The sequence below is a fragment of the Bombus impatiens genome, unplaced genomic scaffold (genome assembly GCF_000188095.3).
Source record: "Bombus impatiens unplaced genomic scaffold, BIMP_2.2 scf_0815, whole genome shotgun sequence".
Lineage (NCBI taxonomy): Eukaryota > Metazoa > Arthropoda > Insecta > Hymenoptera > Apidae > Bombus > Bombus impatiens.
In genome coordinates this window covers 318,582-335,436 of record NT_177234.1, presented here as the reverse complement: position 1 = coordinate 335,436, position 16,855 = coordinate 318,582, and the positions used below count along the sequence as shown (strand labels likewise).

Sequence of the window (16,855 nt, the reverse complement as noted above, 5' to 3'; positions counted from 1 at the left end):
TAACAAATCCACATTGATAAAATATAACAATAAAACTAATTTCTTCAACGGATCTTTCAGATTGTCTTGCCATCCAAAGCAATCAGAAACGAGAGAATCCTGGAAACTCTGATGTACCAAGCAAACTCTGGCATCTACAGGAACGTCGACAGCTATTTGGAAGCTTACCAGAAAAAGGTGCAAAATCAGGAGAGTTTCGACTGTGGCATGTAAAAGACTATTGCACATTGTGTACCAATTCCAAGCAACCCTTAACCTTCACCCTTATAAAAATGGAAATAACAACTCGTACCTGAGGAGAGTAAACTCTGAATAGTAGTTCGTCAATAAATGAGGGTGATCTTTCCGAGATTTTAGTCAAGAATTGTGTCGATCATGAACTTTGCTAGTTACTCGTAGAACTGTTCCTTAATTAAAAGCGAGAAAAAATTCAATGATTAACATGCGTTAAAAACAACAATAAATTATCTGCGACAGTTAATTATTTTTCTGGGAGATTCTCGAAATTGTTTCATCGAATAGTCAACTATTAACATGATCAAAATCACGCATAGAAAGTGTAGATGTTAATCGATGGAAATAATTTCAAAAATTGGAAAAATCGAATAATGTGAAAAGTAGTGAATCTAAGTTGTGACAGATTTACGATCGCTTTTCTATTACAAAATCTTGTTTTAGAAAGAAACATCTTGTTCTAGGAAGAAGATTGAAATGCACGATCTATACAATAGGAAGGGAAGTAATTATTTTCCTGGAAAAATCGTCAGGAAAGTAATAGACTTCGATACTACGCAAAGGAAGCTTAAGATGAGAGAAAAAGGGATGAGAAAATGGATTGTGAAAGTTCGTTGATTAAACGAGAAGATGGACTCCTAGTTTCAGTCATTATCAATCAACGGGAAGCAAGGGAAAATGCACAAATTTCATATTGTATAAGAATAGGACAAAGTGAAGGACGTTGAAAGTAACTTGGTGACGACATTGTTTCAAATGAAAAAGAAGACAGAATAAAATAGAAAGAAGGAAGATTCTTCAAAAAGAAGGGAAAGCGCCAGAGGTTGAAAGAAAGACGGCAATACCATGCCGATTATGACAATCTGTATCATAAAAAGAAAAATACAAACCAAAAAGAAAACTCGAAGACAGAGAAACGCTATTGATAATACGATATACATTATATAAACGTAACGATTAATTATTTGGTAAGCTTGAGTGAATTTAATTGTATGTATACATGCATAAACATGTGTGTGTATATATGTACGTATTAAGAGTGACATTAATGATAACAATAATACTAATAAATAATTATAAGAGAAATAATAATAGTAATAACAACAAGAAAAAGATAAATACATAAATAAATATGACGTTGATGTTGAATGTGAAATATAAATGGAAATGAAGAATAAGGAGCAAACTGAAACAGCAAAAGTATTCGAAGTCTGTTCTGTTTTCTATCGTAGTTTTTGTATCTTCAATACTCTAAGGCAGATATTCTAAAATTCACAGGAACAGGCTAGGAAGAAAAGAAATATAAAAATAAACAATTGTCTTGACAAAGATTTCTCTTTTCTTTTTTTCTTTATTCTAAATATCGATGTAAAAGCAAAATTTCTTTTAGTATATACAAACCAAGGAATAAAATTTGGTGTGTCCATTAATTTATAGCTCTCGCACAGTATGTGATAATAAAAGATCCCATCATCAGTCATTTTTTGGTAAACAAAAATCGTTCGATAATTTAGCCTGGCCTGGTTCCCAAGTTCCATTGACTGCATTTTCACGAGAAAAATCGAAAAGAGGAAAAAAAAGAGAAAAAAGGAGAGTACACATACACACATGAACACGAAGAAAAAGAAGAAACAAACGCGTGGTTTTATAATACACGCGGAAGAGGCTGATTTTCGTCCCCCTGACTCTGTCCCCGTTTCGCTTTCGCTCTCGCTTCTCGATTGTCCTCGACGCAACTTCTCTCGTAGGTTCCAAGAAGAAGAAATATTTTTTACACACTCGTCGACGATTTAATGCCGTTTTCGATCCCTCCCTCGTGTGTATTCTGTTTGTTATACGCAAATGTAACGTCGAGACACAATTGTTTAAGAGACGGAGAAAAAGAACAAAAGAAAACTAACAAAAAAAAAAAGGAAAAATAAAAAGGGAAAAAGGTGCAAAAAAAACATTCATCGATTCCCAGATATGGGGATCGTCCAACTGTTAAGTGTCTTATTGTTCAGGCAAGCGGCTGGACGAAAGTAGATCTTTTCTTCGCGTCGTCTCGCAGGTGAAACGAGACTATCGCTTGTAGAATACAAATCGACGCACCCTCGACACTGTAATCACATAAAATATGGTACATTTAAAATGACATAATGAAATGTGGATATGGATTCGATATGGATTTGAATTATTCGATCTAACACGTGGTAGAAAGATGGCCCTTTGTAATATTTTTACAGAATACTAGAGAAAACAAGAAGGTACAAATACCATATGTGACGTGCAGTGTACGAGCAGAGTCGTGAGACAGACTGTGTGTATGTGTGTGCGTATGTGTGTGTGTATGTATGTATATGTGAAAGAGAGTGTTAATAATTAAAATAAACTAACTAAATATGCAAACCGTACGTATAGCTGTAAAACAAGCTAAATAAAGAAAAGAATGAAAAAACGAGAAAAAAAAGATACATATATGTACGTAAAGAAACACGTCTCGTAAACGTGAACGTTTTTAAAGAAAATCGTATGGATGATCCGTGGACGATCCCTGGACGATGATCTGTCGCGATTCGCGCGTTTACATTTGATCGCGGCAATTAGATTTCGCGATCTTGGCCGTAAAAATTAACGTGCTATCTATTGGACGTCATTAAATTCTTTCCGACAGTTACGAAAACAAAAATGTTATATGGAAATATAAAAATGCAAAGGAAGTTTGAAACTGATGAATCCTTTCTTTTCGATCGGTCGCTGAAAAACAGGTAGAAAAAATTAATTACGTAACATAAGGTGTAAGAAGAACGAAAATGCTCTGATATGTGATCTTATTAAACTGAACTGTTCAGATAATTTTACGTTATTTATATTTTCTTACTAATTATAAATGAAACAAATCATCGCTTTCTACTAAATTTAAATAACAATTAAAACCGCAGACTTCTTTTGCGAAGTTATAGATTTGTCAATTCGCGGCAACATAACAAATTAATCAGACAAAATACGTTATTCATCGAAAATACGGATTATTGTGAGTTTAGCGATGATCTGGAATAACGTAGCGTCACGTAAGCGCTCCGTTTGCCAAATAAATGTAATACTACTATAAATGTCGCTATAAATGAATAATACCTATGTACCGTAATTTAGCATAAATCTCGGGCAGCTGTGTGATACTGCTTGATCCGTGATTTATCACTGATAGTCGTAAACGTTCTACTACGTGATATACAATTAATCGCTGGTCGATATACGTGAAACGTTATACATATATGTATATAATACGAGACTTGCAGTGCGTCGCTGGTCGATACAATTGGAACGCTGCATGTTAAACCATACTCGACGTTCAAGAAAAGTGCAACAATTTGTGATTCATAGTTCTTTGTTCATTACGTGGAATAACGCGATTCACAGATCATTGTTAATGAAACGAACGTTAAAGAAAACATTCCATAGATAGCGTGTTAGTAATGTATATGATAGCGTATAGTAATGTGTCACATATTTCGAGATTTCGTGTAAATTATGACAAGATCATCGTCTAAACTTCTAAACGTCACTGTGCTCTCACGTTGTCGTTCATCTTCGTAAGTGCGAACTATGGCGGATTTTCTGCGACACGTTATGTCCACGAAAAATATAGAAATTTGAGAAATTTCATTTAACGTATTGAGTTGGATTATATAGATAAGAAATATAAGAAATTATTGTTAAAGAGAATATTTGCAGAAACATTTGTGAAAGAACCGTGGACTGCGTGTCGTTGGAGATTCTGTGGCATATGTGTGTGTAAGCGTAGATGTTTTAGTGTGTGATCGGAGCGTAATTGATCGCAGCAATGATTCATTAATTGCTTCTGGTGGTTTGAGAAACACCAGAGGGCTCATTTGTCACGATGTGATGGAAAGCTCGGGGCGTAATTGACGCAGACTCGCGAAAAAGCGGTCTAAACGTTCACGATATTTTATATGGAACACTTTTACGCTTACAATTTAATATATTCCTTTTCTAGTTCTTCTTATCGAATTTAAAGTAAAGAACGAAACTTTTTAAAACTAGAAATTTTCTCATTTTAGCCAGATACAAATTTACCTTGAAAACCACTATTATTTATATCATATTCTTACGACAAATAAACTTATAAAATTAAGTAGTTTATTGTTTAAAAAATTGGACACTATCTATCTAGGTAAGGAAAATTACAGCGAGTCAGCGGTAAGATTACGCTTCCGTATGCCCACAATTTCTGCGATCCGATATGCGTGCACTGATGTACAAAGCGAATAGTTTACCCGCGCTCGATGACAGTCCAGTTGCGTTGTTCCGATGCAAACCGCGAGATAAAGGCAGAAAAGAGAGGCGAGACCAGAAAATTAGGAAGACCAGAAACGGCAACAAAAATGGGAACGAAACAGGATACCTCGTAACAGGCTCGATAGACGAAGAGGAACTGATTAGCAAAAACAAAAGTATTTTCATCGAAAGCGATTCTGTCCAGCCATTGCCAACTACTGTTCAACTGTAGATGTATTCAAAAAAAAAAAAAAAAAAAAAAAAATACAAAAAGAGAGAAGCAAAAGGGAAGAGAGGATTATCTTGGACAAAAGAGAAAAAAATACAAAGTATGAATGAAGGAAAAACTATATATATATATTCGTATATAAATATATATAATATATATACATATATGGCGTACACACACGCGCACACGTAACACATACACACACATGCACGATTAATGCAACACAGAAAGACGAGAATTATCGTGTGACAAAGATACCAAGAACCGCTACGTGGCCAGATCGCGGCGAGTATCGAATATGTCGCACTTTGAATTTGAATTTCAAGTATCTTGAAGAATTCTCGATTACGAGGCGCGTAGTCGACAACGAAGATGGTTGTTGTTTGTAATGATACAACGCTTATCGAGTATCCTTACGCGAGAATATATCGTAACAAGGACTGCATGCCGCGACGCGGTGATATTTTATCCCTTTTGCACTTGAACAAGACTTCGCATCAAGATGGAATGGAAATCACAGATTTCCAGATGTAAGACTGTGTTTTTATATTATACATATCAATTTTATGACATTTTTTAAGACTCGAAAGGAAATTCTGTTGCAATTGCATACAGTTCCGCCAGTTTCACTAGCAGTGATATATTTTGTTTCTCATTTGAATTTATTTTGCGGGAGGTGAGAATGTTGTATCAGCTTCTACTCAAAGTTATCTATCCTAAGTTATAGAAAACGTTGTTTCGAGATAAATATCTTTAAGAATAACTTGTTTTCAAATTAACTATAATTTAATATAAGAAAGTAAAAAAGCCAACCGATTTAATAGATTTTTGAAGCCGCATTAAGTTGTTGTAGAATTTATATCTACGAATTTTGAATCGTATTGTATATTCTGCGAGAAGAACTTTTATATCGAAGATATCTTCTCTTGGAAATTCTTGTTACTCGTGGATTATATTTAATTCAAGAAAAATTAAAAGTCTTTTACGACAATGAGATGTATCAAGAACAAGGTTGAGAAGTATACAATTTGATACTATAAAATACAATCATATCGAAACGTTACATACTCCGTTTCTATTTTGTTGAATTTTGAATTTTGTTAAATGTTATTTAGAAAAAAGAAACATATAGAACATACGTAAATATCACTAGATAATTAAATAATGGATTACACAGGGTTAATTAAATTTTAATACTTTCGTTTAACGATTCGATCTATCTTTTCCCGTACATACGTATAAACAAAGATTTTCAATATTTACAATACACGAAAGTGCAAAAGGGTTAAGTATTTCCCGACCACTATCAATGTTCTCATTGTCATCGTTCTAACGCTAATCACTGTTAAAAGATATTCACTGTCCATTTTTATCGACGACTCTCGTCGACATCGGACTCTCATTGTCATTGTTGTTGTTGTTATTGTTGTTATAAATCTATCCGCCAATTTCTACATCTATATACGATCACTGGTCCTGAACACTGAGTCGAACGAAGATTAACCGAGTGCTCGAGTACACGAAAATATCCTCAAAAGAATAATTTAAATACCTATCCGTCTGTTTAGAGATCTTTACTTTCCAAAAAAGTCACTAAATATCAAATATTAAATATCCCAACATTTTAAAATTATAATCATCCTAACAAATATTCAAATTACATGACTTCGATCTCGAAGTAACTATTTAATCCTTTCGCTACTGTAATTTCAAAATTGAAATCACTTTTAGTATAAAAGTCAAAGAATTAAAATGGCTTATTCCTGAAAGAAACTCTATTAAAAGAATTTTCATTTATGAGTGCATAGAGTAATGTGCTTTACAGATTTCTCTATCTATAATAATCATATAATCATAATATTTTCAAACGAAAAATTTATCTTCATTTACAATTTAATAACTGGTGGTATACGTACATAAAGCATTTGTAGCGAAAGGATTACACTAATCAATTGATCGACCAAACCAAGAAACACCGACAACCAATTCATAGTTTCTCATTTCTTTATTTCAATATTCCAATCGTGTTACATATTCGTCGAGTAGGTATTATTCAAACTCATATTTTCTTCCTCTCTTTTTTAAATTGTAATACTCACAATTTTACAGGTCCAGTAAAAATAGCGTTCTCGGGGTATCCGAGTCCTCGCCTAATGTTCATCAAGTGTTTCTCAAGTACCCGGATACTCTCGTTGTGTCTGCGGAACACGAATACAATCAACAGACACTGATAATGATTCGGTATGCGTGTTTTATGTATGCGTGTAATTATATATATATATATATTATTATATATGTGTGTGTTTTATGAATGTGAAGAAGAAACAATGAAAAAAAAAAAAAAAAAAGGAGTTTCGTCATGCGTTTATGATCGGTATTATGCGTTTATCGTTCAGATAAGATATAATATATCTATAGAAAGTCGAGTCGGTATTTTAATATATCGTAAGAGGCTCCGATCGCTTCGACGCAAATTCGTCATTTTATTCGTTTCTAACAATCACCGAGAACGGTTTTCGTTTGTTCGCTAGGCTCGAATATTATAATACTGCTTCGTGGGCGAGTCAGCAATATCATTCGGATTCCTGTCCTCTGCATACCCGCAATTTGTCGTATCCAGACGTATCGCTGTGTTCGCGTTTATTTGCGGATATACTTCGTATTCTCGTGTGGAAGAGAAAAAAGGAAATCAATCATGTATCTTTTCGAGAATATATGAAAAATACATACATACACGAGCGCGCGTGCGCGCGTACACACACACACATACACACACGAGGATCCGAATAATATTTGCGGTCCTAAGTTCGTACTGTTCGCCTAGTTATATGCGTGTTGTAATACGTAGACATACATCGTGCACATTAACGTTCACAAGATCCCTCTCCTTTTTTTTCCATCCTATTGCTGACAATGCGCGAAAAACCTATTAGCAAATTTTTGTAAATTGGCGAATGTTCGGGACTCGCTGTGTGTCACGTTGTCGCGTGGTGTTACGAATACAAAGGCAACTGAAATTATGATAAAAAAAGTTTATTGTATATGAAGCTACTGTGATGTTACTGTTGAATATAAAAAAAATATATATATACATAAAAAAGATGCTGTATTTAAAAATTGTACCTGGTGTGTGTTTTCTTATTTACACCTTCTTGCGATTCTGTGTATATGTGTTAATTGTGGAATAATTATAGAAAGATGAGAAGGTGGAAATGAAAGAGATTGTAAAGTGAAAAAATTGGAACATACTTCCTTTTTCTACTTTTCTTTCGTTTCACCTGCTCTAACTAATGGCATCGATCGACGCTATCAAAAATACACACTTTCAGAGAAAAATACTTTTTATTTCGCAGTTCATAGGTAACTCTTCGTTTTGGTAGAATAATCTCGAATCGGATTCAGACGGATAATTTACGCTCGAGCGTTTTCAACTTGATCAAACACAGCCGTTTATAATACAATGAGGAATGAAAACTCGTGTGTTTTTGTTCAATGCGATGTGATTATGAATGAATCCGATTTCTTTAAATGGATCTCTATTTTTCTCCCACCTTTCCTATTATTTTTCATTTATTTATTTATTTGTTTTCTTAACGACAGATTATCGATTACCATCCGTCCGTAATACGAGCACACGCAAATTTGAATATCGCCTAATATTTGTTTTAAAGGTGTGTGCACAATTGTGCGAATATTCGTATGCATACAATTTTTGCATTGTACCAATCAGTTTCACTGAGTTTCAATATGGTCACATACGCCAGCTTCGTCGCTTTACTTGAAGCTTCGAAATACTATAATTACATATATATATTCTTTTGTTTTAAAACTAGATATCGCTTTCGTATTTTAGCAGTGAATGAGGTGCACATTATAAAAACAGATTTATTTACAATTCTACAAGACCGATTTATATCCCTGTACAAGTCGTTGATTCGCAAATATGTATGCAAATGTTTTAAAAAATCCTAGTCACCATATTAAAACATTGCTTCTGACTCTAGATGTAAGCCAGTACATTATTTAACAGATACTTTTTTCTTATCACGTAAAATATTCGGTAAACATGGTTGTTCGGTATACTGCGTAACCGTGATACGCATGCAAACGTAAAAATTATTATTACTTCTGTGTTCTTTTTCGTTTTCATTTTGTCATTTTTAATCATTGCAGTCACGTGCAAAGCTTGACAGTCTTATTAAAAAACACAGACCATTATGGTCAGGTATATTATATACAGTTTTTGTATCTAGACTGAATAAATGATACAATGGTCACGCTTCCAGGGGATTCTGAAAATCACTTAGAGATGAATTAACACAATATTATTGTCGATTTTGAATGTCACTTCACCATTTTGCCCTAACACTCCAGTCTTTTGGTGTCCAATGAAGACACTTAGGATCTATCCTGATTTGCCTCTTTTCCATTGCAGCTGCGTGTTGCTCGATAATCTCCCTGTGAATAAACATGTTTTGTCAGTGACATATTGGAAGAAATCCTCTGTATTTGCAAAGAAGCGAAATATCTATACAAACGGTCTGCACGACCCGTTTTTTTTTCCTAACGACGCATTGACTATTTAGCCAATTACCTATTCAATGTAACAATATATTGTCCTTTGTAGTAATTAATGAGATTCAAGTTCTGAAGCGTCGATATCACATCTTCTTTCTTAATCGAGGTCAGCTCACATATTTCACTTATCGTAATCTGAGGCTTCTCATTTTCTACTAATGGCTTTATATTCAACAGAATATCCAATATGGTGTGTGCCCAGTAACTTCTATAAGATAGCAATCCCAAATCTGACAAAGGTTTTTCAGGTGAACCTGTTTTACCTTCGAATTTGGATAGCTCGTATGAGAATTCTATCAGTAATTTTCCATAGCCCCTTCTTTGATAGGGTGGTAGTGTAAGAATGCAAGCTACGTTATGATCCTCAGTCGATTCTTTCTCTTTTGAGAAATAACCAACTATATGGAATCCTCTACTGTCAAAATCTGTCATTACATAAAACAAGAAAGGATCCGTATCATAGTAAAGCGTTTTATGATCCAAAAATAATTTTGCTAGTAGACAAAGATTTTGTGCATAATTTTTGTTCTTTCGGCCGTCAATCTCGAAAAATGATATTGAGCCTTTTCTATATATCTCATTACCAGGCGGATGTCTCAAATTACATTTTGCCAAATGTCGCTCCAGACATTTTCGACTTTTTCTATACTTCAGGCAGAATTCACAGATATATATACATGGTAGGTTTACCATTTCTTGTGGATAAGGGCTAAAATACCAGGGTCTTATTCTGTGACGACCTAGTTCTATTAGTTCTACATTTTTCATTCTAGTAACTATATCATCGTGGTGATGCGCAACCAATGATCCAGTTGGCCTTGGACCAGGTGTCTGTGGTGGGCCATCCTGAGAATCCTCATTTTCTATAAATGTTGCCTTTCTCTTTCTAGACATTTTTTTTTGTAATGCGGCTTGTAGAACTGCAGAACCATTAACTGGTTCGTTACTAAGGCTGCTAGGACTAGGAGGTCTACTGGGTGCTTGTTTTTTAGGGGTTGCTGCACCAGTTCCTGGTGTGGTTCCATCTCGACGAGGGTATTGGACTTTCCGGGTGTCCAAACAATCTTCCGTAACCCATTCATCTAATCGTTTATTGACTAAAATATTGCACATTTAGTTAAATGGTTGTCTACGTACATACATACAACAGCTCTCTTCTTAATTCCCGTTATACTTACAATCTACATAGTGAACATAATAACACTTGACACCATGTACGTCTTTAACACTGATGATTTCAGCAAGAGCTGTGGATGACAAAAGGACAGTTTTGATAAACTCTCATTATTACACCTAAATAAATGGAGTCATAATGCACTCCTGAAGAAACAATAAAAAACCGAATGTACACAATCTGTTACTGTCTGAGATACCTAAACATAACCTAAAAGTTGAAATAAACATAATGTATGGTAAATGAACGCCAATATTTTATTAAATACATTTTTTATATTCGGGATACGATTTTAACGACATTAATCAATAGAAATATCCATGTGTCTATGAAATGGTTCGATAATGCGAACCAATGACACGCTTTCTAAATGATCTTTATTGTATAAAACGTCATACATGATTTAGAGAAAAAGATCACGATTTTCTCAAAACAGATCATCATATGACTAAAGAACAAGAATGCAAATAGATATTTTACTCACGCCAATCATCCGTCCCGTGCATTCTGACTGGTAAACGACAGCCTTCCACCAATGAATTCTGAAAGTAAGGTTAAGACCTTATAACATTCAAATATTCGTAATTACCGACTTCACACTAAGAAAATATTAACGTTATCGTGTTTAGTAGATCGTAATATTTACCACTGAGTCGCATATTGTTTCGCGCTCATCGTGTTCTTCAATCATTTTAATCACAATTGAAGAAACTTTCTACCGAATACGATTTTGTTTTGAAGTACTCACGACACTAGCGCGAGCGCTCCTCCATCGGCTTCGGACATAAGAAGAACTAAGTTCAAATCATTTCCCGCACTATCGAAACATTTCAATCGAAATATCTCCGTCGAATATCGAAATATTTATGATGCCCGCGAAATTCGTTCTAAACTCAAAGCACTACAAAATTAGTCGCTCTATTTATTTCATTACTTTTCATTAAAATAGTAACACGATATAATAGTGTATACAATAATAAAGAAATTATTATATAATTATTATACACGTATCACTATGTAAAATTATAGTAGATATTAATATAAATTATAATATAAATTATTAATTTTTCAGAAAAACACTTCTAATAATACCATAATGTAGCACAGACAGCAATGTAGAATATATTAGCGTAGTCTGTTTTGACAAAAATTTGACTCTTATACTCTTTTGCTATCCCAACAAAGATGTCATATTAAATTTATATCCAAAATGTAAATACCTCAAGTTTTGACAAATTCAAAATTAGATACGAAAACTAAGGGGTGTAAAGTATAATTTATTAATATCTGAGAGGGAGGTAAAAGGGAAGTATAATGGAAACTCGTACTCGTGAGTGACATCAAATAAAATCCCCTTTAATAATATGATGGGTCGTCGAGGTGCATATGCGACGTAATTAAGTAAGAATAATTCAAAGGAAGATACGGACGTGAGTAGCGGGGTTACAACGATACATCATGAAAGATGCTCGCACTTGCACGCAATTAATTCTGAAATGCATATCATTTGGAAACAGGTGAATTTAGAGTAACGCCGCACCGTTTCGCGCGTGTATTTCATACGAGTCTCTTTCGGCTGGCGTCTTCGTCGTTGCTTTTAAGGTTTGTAACGTAAAGCTATTTTAGTCACTCGAGACAATTTGAGGTGACATCTTATTCTACTCCGTCCGCTGTAAAATAGTAATATCTATACGTAGACACGGTAAGTTCCTTCCCACGTTCTCTGTCTATCCCTCTGAGACATAAATTTCGTATAAAATATTCCCAGCATGAAAATATTCTCTTCCCTGGTGAAGTGACATCTTATTCTATTCAATTCAGCGCACAAAACAATCCAGCGCCCGCGAGATTACGTAAATACCCTTTCCGTGTATCCGGCCACTAATGCGAAGTCATACTTGAAACATCGTTGAAATTTCCGATGTTACTTACCAAGCCATCACCTTTATTTCGATGACGTTATTTATACCGACTAATTACGGGCAATAAAGTCGACGTCTGTGAGGCTAATCGGGTTTCAAATAGACTCTCACTCGTTGTTCCAATATGTAGTGTTAAGGAATTACAGAATTTTTATATTATAACCATTTTATTGCCTTCTTTTTTAAAAGAAAATTCTTAATACATAAAAATGGTCGGTGATTATATTCTTTTTTCATATGTCAAAAATGATAAATTAATATACCTTAATTATTAAAAAATTCATAATCCAAATTTTTCTTCAAATTCCTTGAAACATCCTGGAAAACTTAAATTATAACTTCTAATTCAACAACGTCCTTATATGTATACATTTTTCCAAAACCGAGTATCAGCATCTTATCTATAATCAATTTATATTTAAATTTCCATCCAATCACATCTTCGTGAAACATACTGTATACCTAAAATAGAAACTCTAAGGTACATTATCTAAAGCACAAACTACACAGGTACATTACCATTCGCAAGTCTCAAGACACTCAGTAGATCAGTTTCAAAATTGAGCAAAAAAAGAAAATTAAGCACACAACAAAAACATCAAGAAATAATACTTTTTTGATAAAAAGAAAACGTATATATTACTGACATACTGACATATACATAACGGCGTCATAATATAATAATAATTTTATTCAAACGTGCGTGTAATTTAAAATCAAATATTAAAATTTTATTAAAAGTAAAAAATGTCCTGAGACTTTGGAGCGGAGGTATATATATATATCTAAGCGATACGTATATACCAAAATTTTTATCTAATCTTTGTGAAATATTCTATACATCAAAAATATAACTTCTAATTTAACTTCACCCTTTATATCTATATACTCCTCTTGTCTCAAGTATCGACAAAAAGTATTAGAACCTTCGATTCCAGTTATTCCACTCCCACGTCTCTCGAGTCCCGTGAGAGTTTCGCGAAAAGAATAGCGAGTGTCGTTGAGTCGTTCATTTTTAGATAACAGTTTCATACTAAAATTACGACTGGTTCGATCGACCGTGTCGTATCGAGTGTTCACCGTCGGCTGCCTCCCGCAGCAGTCCTGCGAGAGCCCCACCCCAGGGGTGTACACACGTTCCTACGCCTATGTACTTCACCCTGGATACATATATGTACGCGCGAAATCTGCACCGGTTACATATATGTACCCCGTACACATAAGTGTACTCACATCGGGCATACATAAGGGTTGATAGTGCTCCGGCGAGCAAGCCACCCTTATATGCAGGGCGTGGCCAGAGTCCACCAATCAGAGGGCGGGGAATCCCCGAAAGACCAAATCGAACGAAGTAAAAATTTCAGCGGTCGCGTCAAACGCCGACGCCAAAGGGGATGAGCGCGGTTCATCCGGGCTTTACATTTTCGTTACTTATCCTTGCGTTCGCGATCTTCCAGTATCCGTGTATCTTTCCTCTTGGTTCGTTTCCTTACAAGTTTCATAGCCTATTCTAATGTGTATTAATTATTGTTAACAATTGATCGATGGTCGATTAAGAGCATAATGAAGCTTGAAACATGGGGCGATTGAGAAAATAAGGTACATAAATTGGAATTAATTGCACTGTATAGAGTAATTACGTTAGTTATAGGCAACGGTAATTATTATTAGAGCTATGATTTCTGATAACAGCGTTTATTATACTGTCAGTATTATTTACATTTCATTATCGATATCGCTAGTAACTGATAGTTATAACGTATGATTTTACGGCTACTGCGTTTGTTAATTATTCCTAGAAATTCTTAGATATATTTGGAGAGAACATGATAAGTGGAAAATACGTGTCAAAATTATAACGTGGTTATGATGTGACAAAACTTCTTTTCGATGATTAACAAAATCGCAAGAGTGTTCAAACTATAATATAAATTATCGAAGTAACATCTGCAATTTATTGTCATTCCACGTTCATCAAATACTCATAACCCGTTCCATTTTTCTACCACGACCTCAAAAACCAAAGGTGCCACACGATACCTCATCATCCATCAAAACACTCTACCATCTGTACGGATAAATGACATATTCCATTGCATTCCAATGCACGCCACGGAACTGAAAAACTACCCTCGATATACACGACGTAGGTAACTTGAAAGAGAAAGAAGGATATATCGTTAGCGGTAAGAAAGAAGAAAGAGAGAGAGAGTGAGTGAGAGAGAGGGAAAGAGAGAGAGAAGAGGTAGAGTAGCAGGGTCTGCGTTTAATAGCCGTAGTGTTACCTCGGAGGCCTTTTGCCATTAAGAATCCCGCAAGACCGTCCTCGCGGGCCTTCTCCGCCTTCCAGGCCGCGTTACCCCTTTCCGCAATTCCGACATATTACACGGTGCCCCGGCGGAGTGGATGTAATACGTGTTCGTAGCCGACTATAACTATACATTGCCTGTAGGTAGACCTCGGTACCACTAAAATCATTAGAAACACGTGCGCCATGCAGCGCGCAGAATCCTCGTCCCTTGCCATTAGAATGCTTAGACGGTGTTGTATCCGGAGATCAATATCAAAACAACGCCGCATGACCGCCCACTCTCACGGAAAATCCACCGGGGAGAGAGTCGACATGCTTCCTCGGAAACTCGTCTCCCGCACGATATCCGATATTTTGTGTTTCGTGTTGCGATACGATGCATCATCTCCTGGGAGACTGACTTTTTTTCTTTGATTGTAAAAGTTTTATTTTTATATATTTTTATTAAATCGAGGATAGTTATTGGACTAGGAAATTCAATTATTGGGTTTTTTGTGAGAATAGTTTCGTAGAAGTGGAGTTCGAGGATTGTTCATTCCGTATTTATTTTTGGTATGTTCGAATGATTGCGATGTCTATGGAAAAGCTATATTTTAGTGGAATTTAATTCTGAGTATTTATATATTTATTTGTTTTAACTTTAAAAAAAGAAAGAAAGAATTGATCTCCATGTAACTAAATTCTTCGACATTTTTGAGAAAGGTTCGTCGACCCCGTGAAAACTATATCGAGCATTGCTAAAACGAGAAGCAGTGTCTCGCTCAAAGACGTCGAAATGCTGTCATAAATGAGGAACGACATCCACCATCTTTAGCCTACACGAACTCTTGGTTCGCGGTGGCGACCCGCGTAACGACTGACCTCTTCGCGGGAAACTTTTTCGCATACGCATGGTTTCATCCTCCTAGAGCAAACCGCGCGTTCACCTCAAAGGGGACAGAGTTCTCTGCTTCTCTAGTCTCGTTAATCGTGTCTGCACGCAGTCTGTATACGCGTAGTTCGCCAGAGACTAGCTGTTGTCCCGCTCGAAGATTAAACGAAGATAAAACCGACACGTACTTATCGTATCTAATAAATTAGTTTTTAATAAATCTAATAAACTAGTTTTTCTAATAGTTACCTTTGATCGTTTTCGTCAAAATTAAGAAAATATGATTTTCTTTATGGCTGTAGAAAAATTGCATAGTATCTTCAATGTTTCTTTTTAAACTTATATATACTTTATTATAGATCAGATATTTTCTATTGGTTTTGCATCAAGGAATTAGGATGAATAATCTAATATTGTAACACATGTTGTTTTTAGACTTCTATTCGGTATAGACATGGCTTCAATATCTAGAATCGCCTTTTTCTTGCAAAATCCATTCTTTCCCAAAGTAGATGAAACTATTGTTTCATGAATATTAGACATAGTTTTTGATAGAGTTCAAAGGTTTTCGAAATGTCTAACCTTGCATTGGAATTATCCAGCTTTGGCACAAGCGCAAACATTAAACTGTTATTTAAATTATTTAACCATATACTTCGAAACAAAGGCAAATATTAAATTTACATTGAATTTCTCTAACTTTCCACTTTTATTAAATATTTCACACCTCTCCGAATCACTAGTTTTTCATATACGTATCTTTACAGCTTACTTATCTGCCTTTACTCGTTCTCATTAAATTATTGAAAACCACGACAAAGGGAGAGGAGGGAGATGACGAAGAAGTTGAATGAGAACATGAAACGATGTCGAAAGAGGAGGCAGAGATAGGAGGAAGAAGGTCAGATAAGAAGAAGAAGAAGAAGGTCGACGTACTTTCCTCGTCGCGCTGCTTAAAATTCATAAGGCGCTCTGTTTACTTACTAAAGATACGCGACCCACCGCCTCCTTTCCACAGTCGTGCCACCCTGGAACGTCGCCGCGATGAGAGCCCGTGCTTTATCGCGGAAAATAAAATTATTGGTTGCACTTTTCTCGCGCTGACGGCTCGGCTCTTTTTATCCTCGACACGTGGCTTGACGGCAACGACGAATCGACACGACACGGCACGACACGACACGACACGGGTGTGCACACACTCGAAACCAGCCCGAGAGTTTTCTGCGGGCCGCGCGTTTTAAAAAGCGCCCCGCGGCTG

At 35.4% G+C, this 16,855-nt stretch overlaps 2 protein-coding genes across 14 annotated transcripts in view; one reads left to right on the top strand and one right to left on the bottom strand.

Moving 5' to 3' along the window:
• The window catches only part of LOC100740471, a 157,160-nt gene extending 149,297 nt beyond the window's left edge, over positions 1 to 7,863 (top strand). For 9 of the 13 annotated variants that reach the window (XM_003492669.3, XM_033323147.1, XM_012390561.3 and 6 more), the window contains one exon: positions 61 to 213. In XM_003492669.3, coding sequence (XP_003492717.1) covers positions 61 to 213 — 153 coding nt within the window. Of the gene's footprint in view, positions 1 to 60; positions 1,142 to 6,850 lie in introns of those variants that run through there. The other 4 variants (XM_033323143.1, XM_033323142.1, XM_033323146.1 and 1 more) reach the window with 3 other exon arrangements.
• A 237-nt stretch (positions 7,864 to 8,100) lies between these two features.
• On the bottom strand, positions 8,101 to 11,284 carry LOC100740352 (histone acetyltransferase Tip60). The gene is made up of 5 exons (XM_024370560.2): positions 11,140 to 11,284; positions 10,978 to 11,035; positions 10,498 to 10,566; positions 9,336 to 10,416; positions 8,101 to 9,199 (listed from the first exon to the last, which is right to left on the bottom strand). The coding sequence occupies exons 1-5, from the start codon at positions 11,182 to 11,184 to the stop codon at positions 9,091 to 9,093; spliced, it is 1,362 nt and encodes a 453-aa protein (XP_024226328.1). The 5' UTR covers positions 11,185 to 11,284; the 3' UTR covers positions 8,101 to 9,090.
• Between the last annotated feature and the right edge of the window lie 5,571 nt (positions 11,285 to 16,855).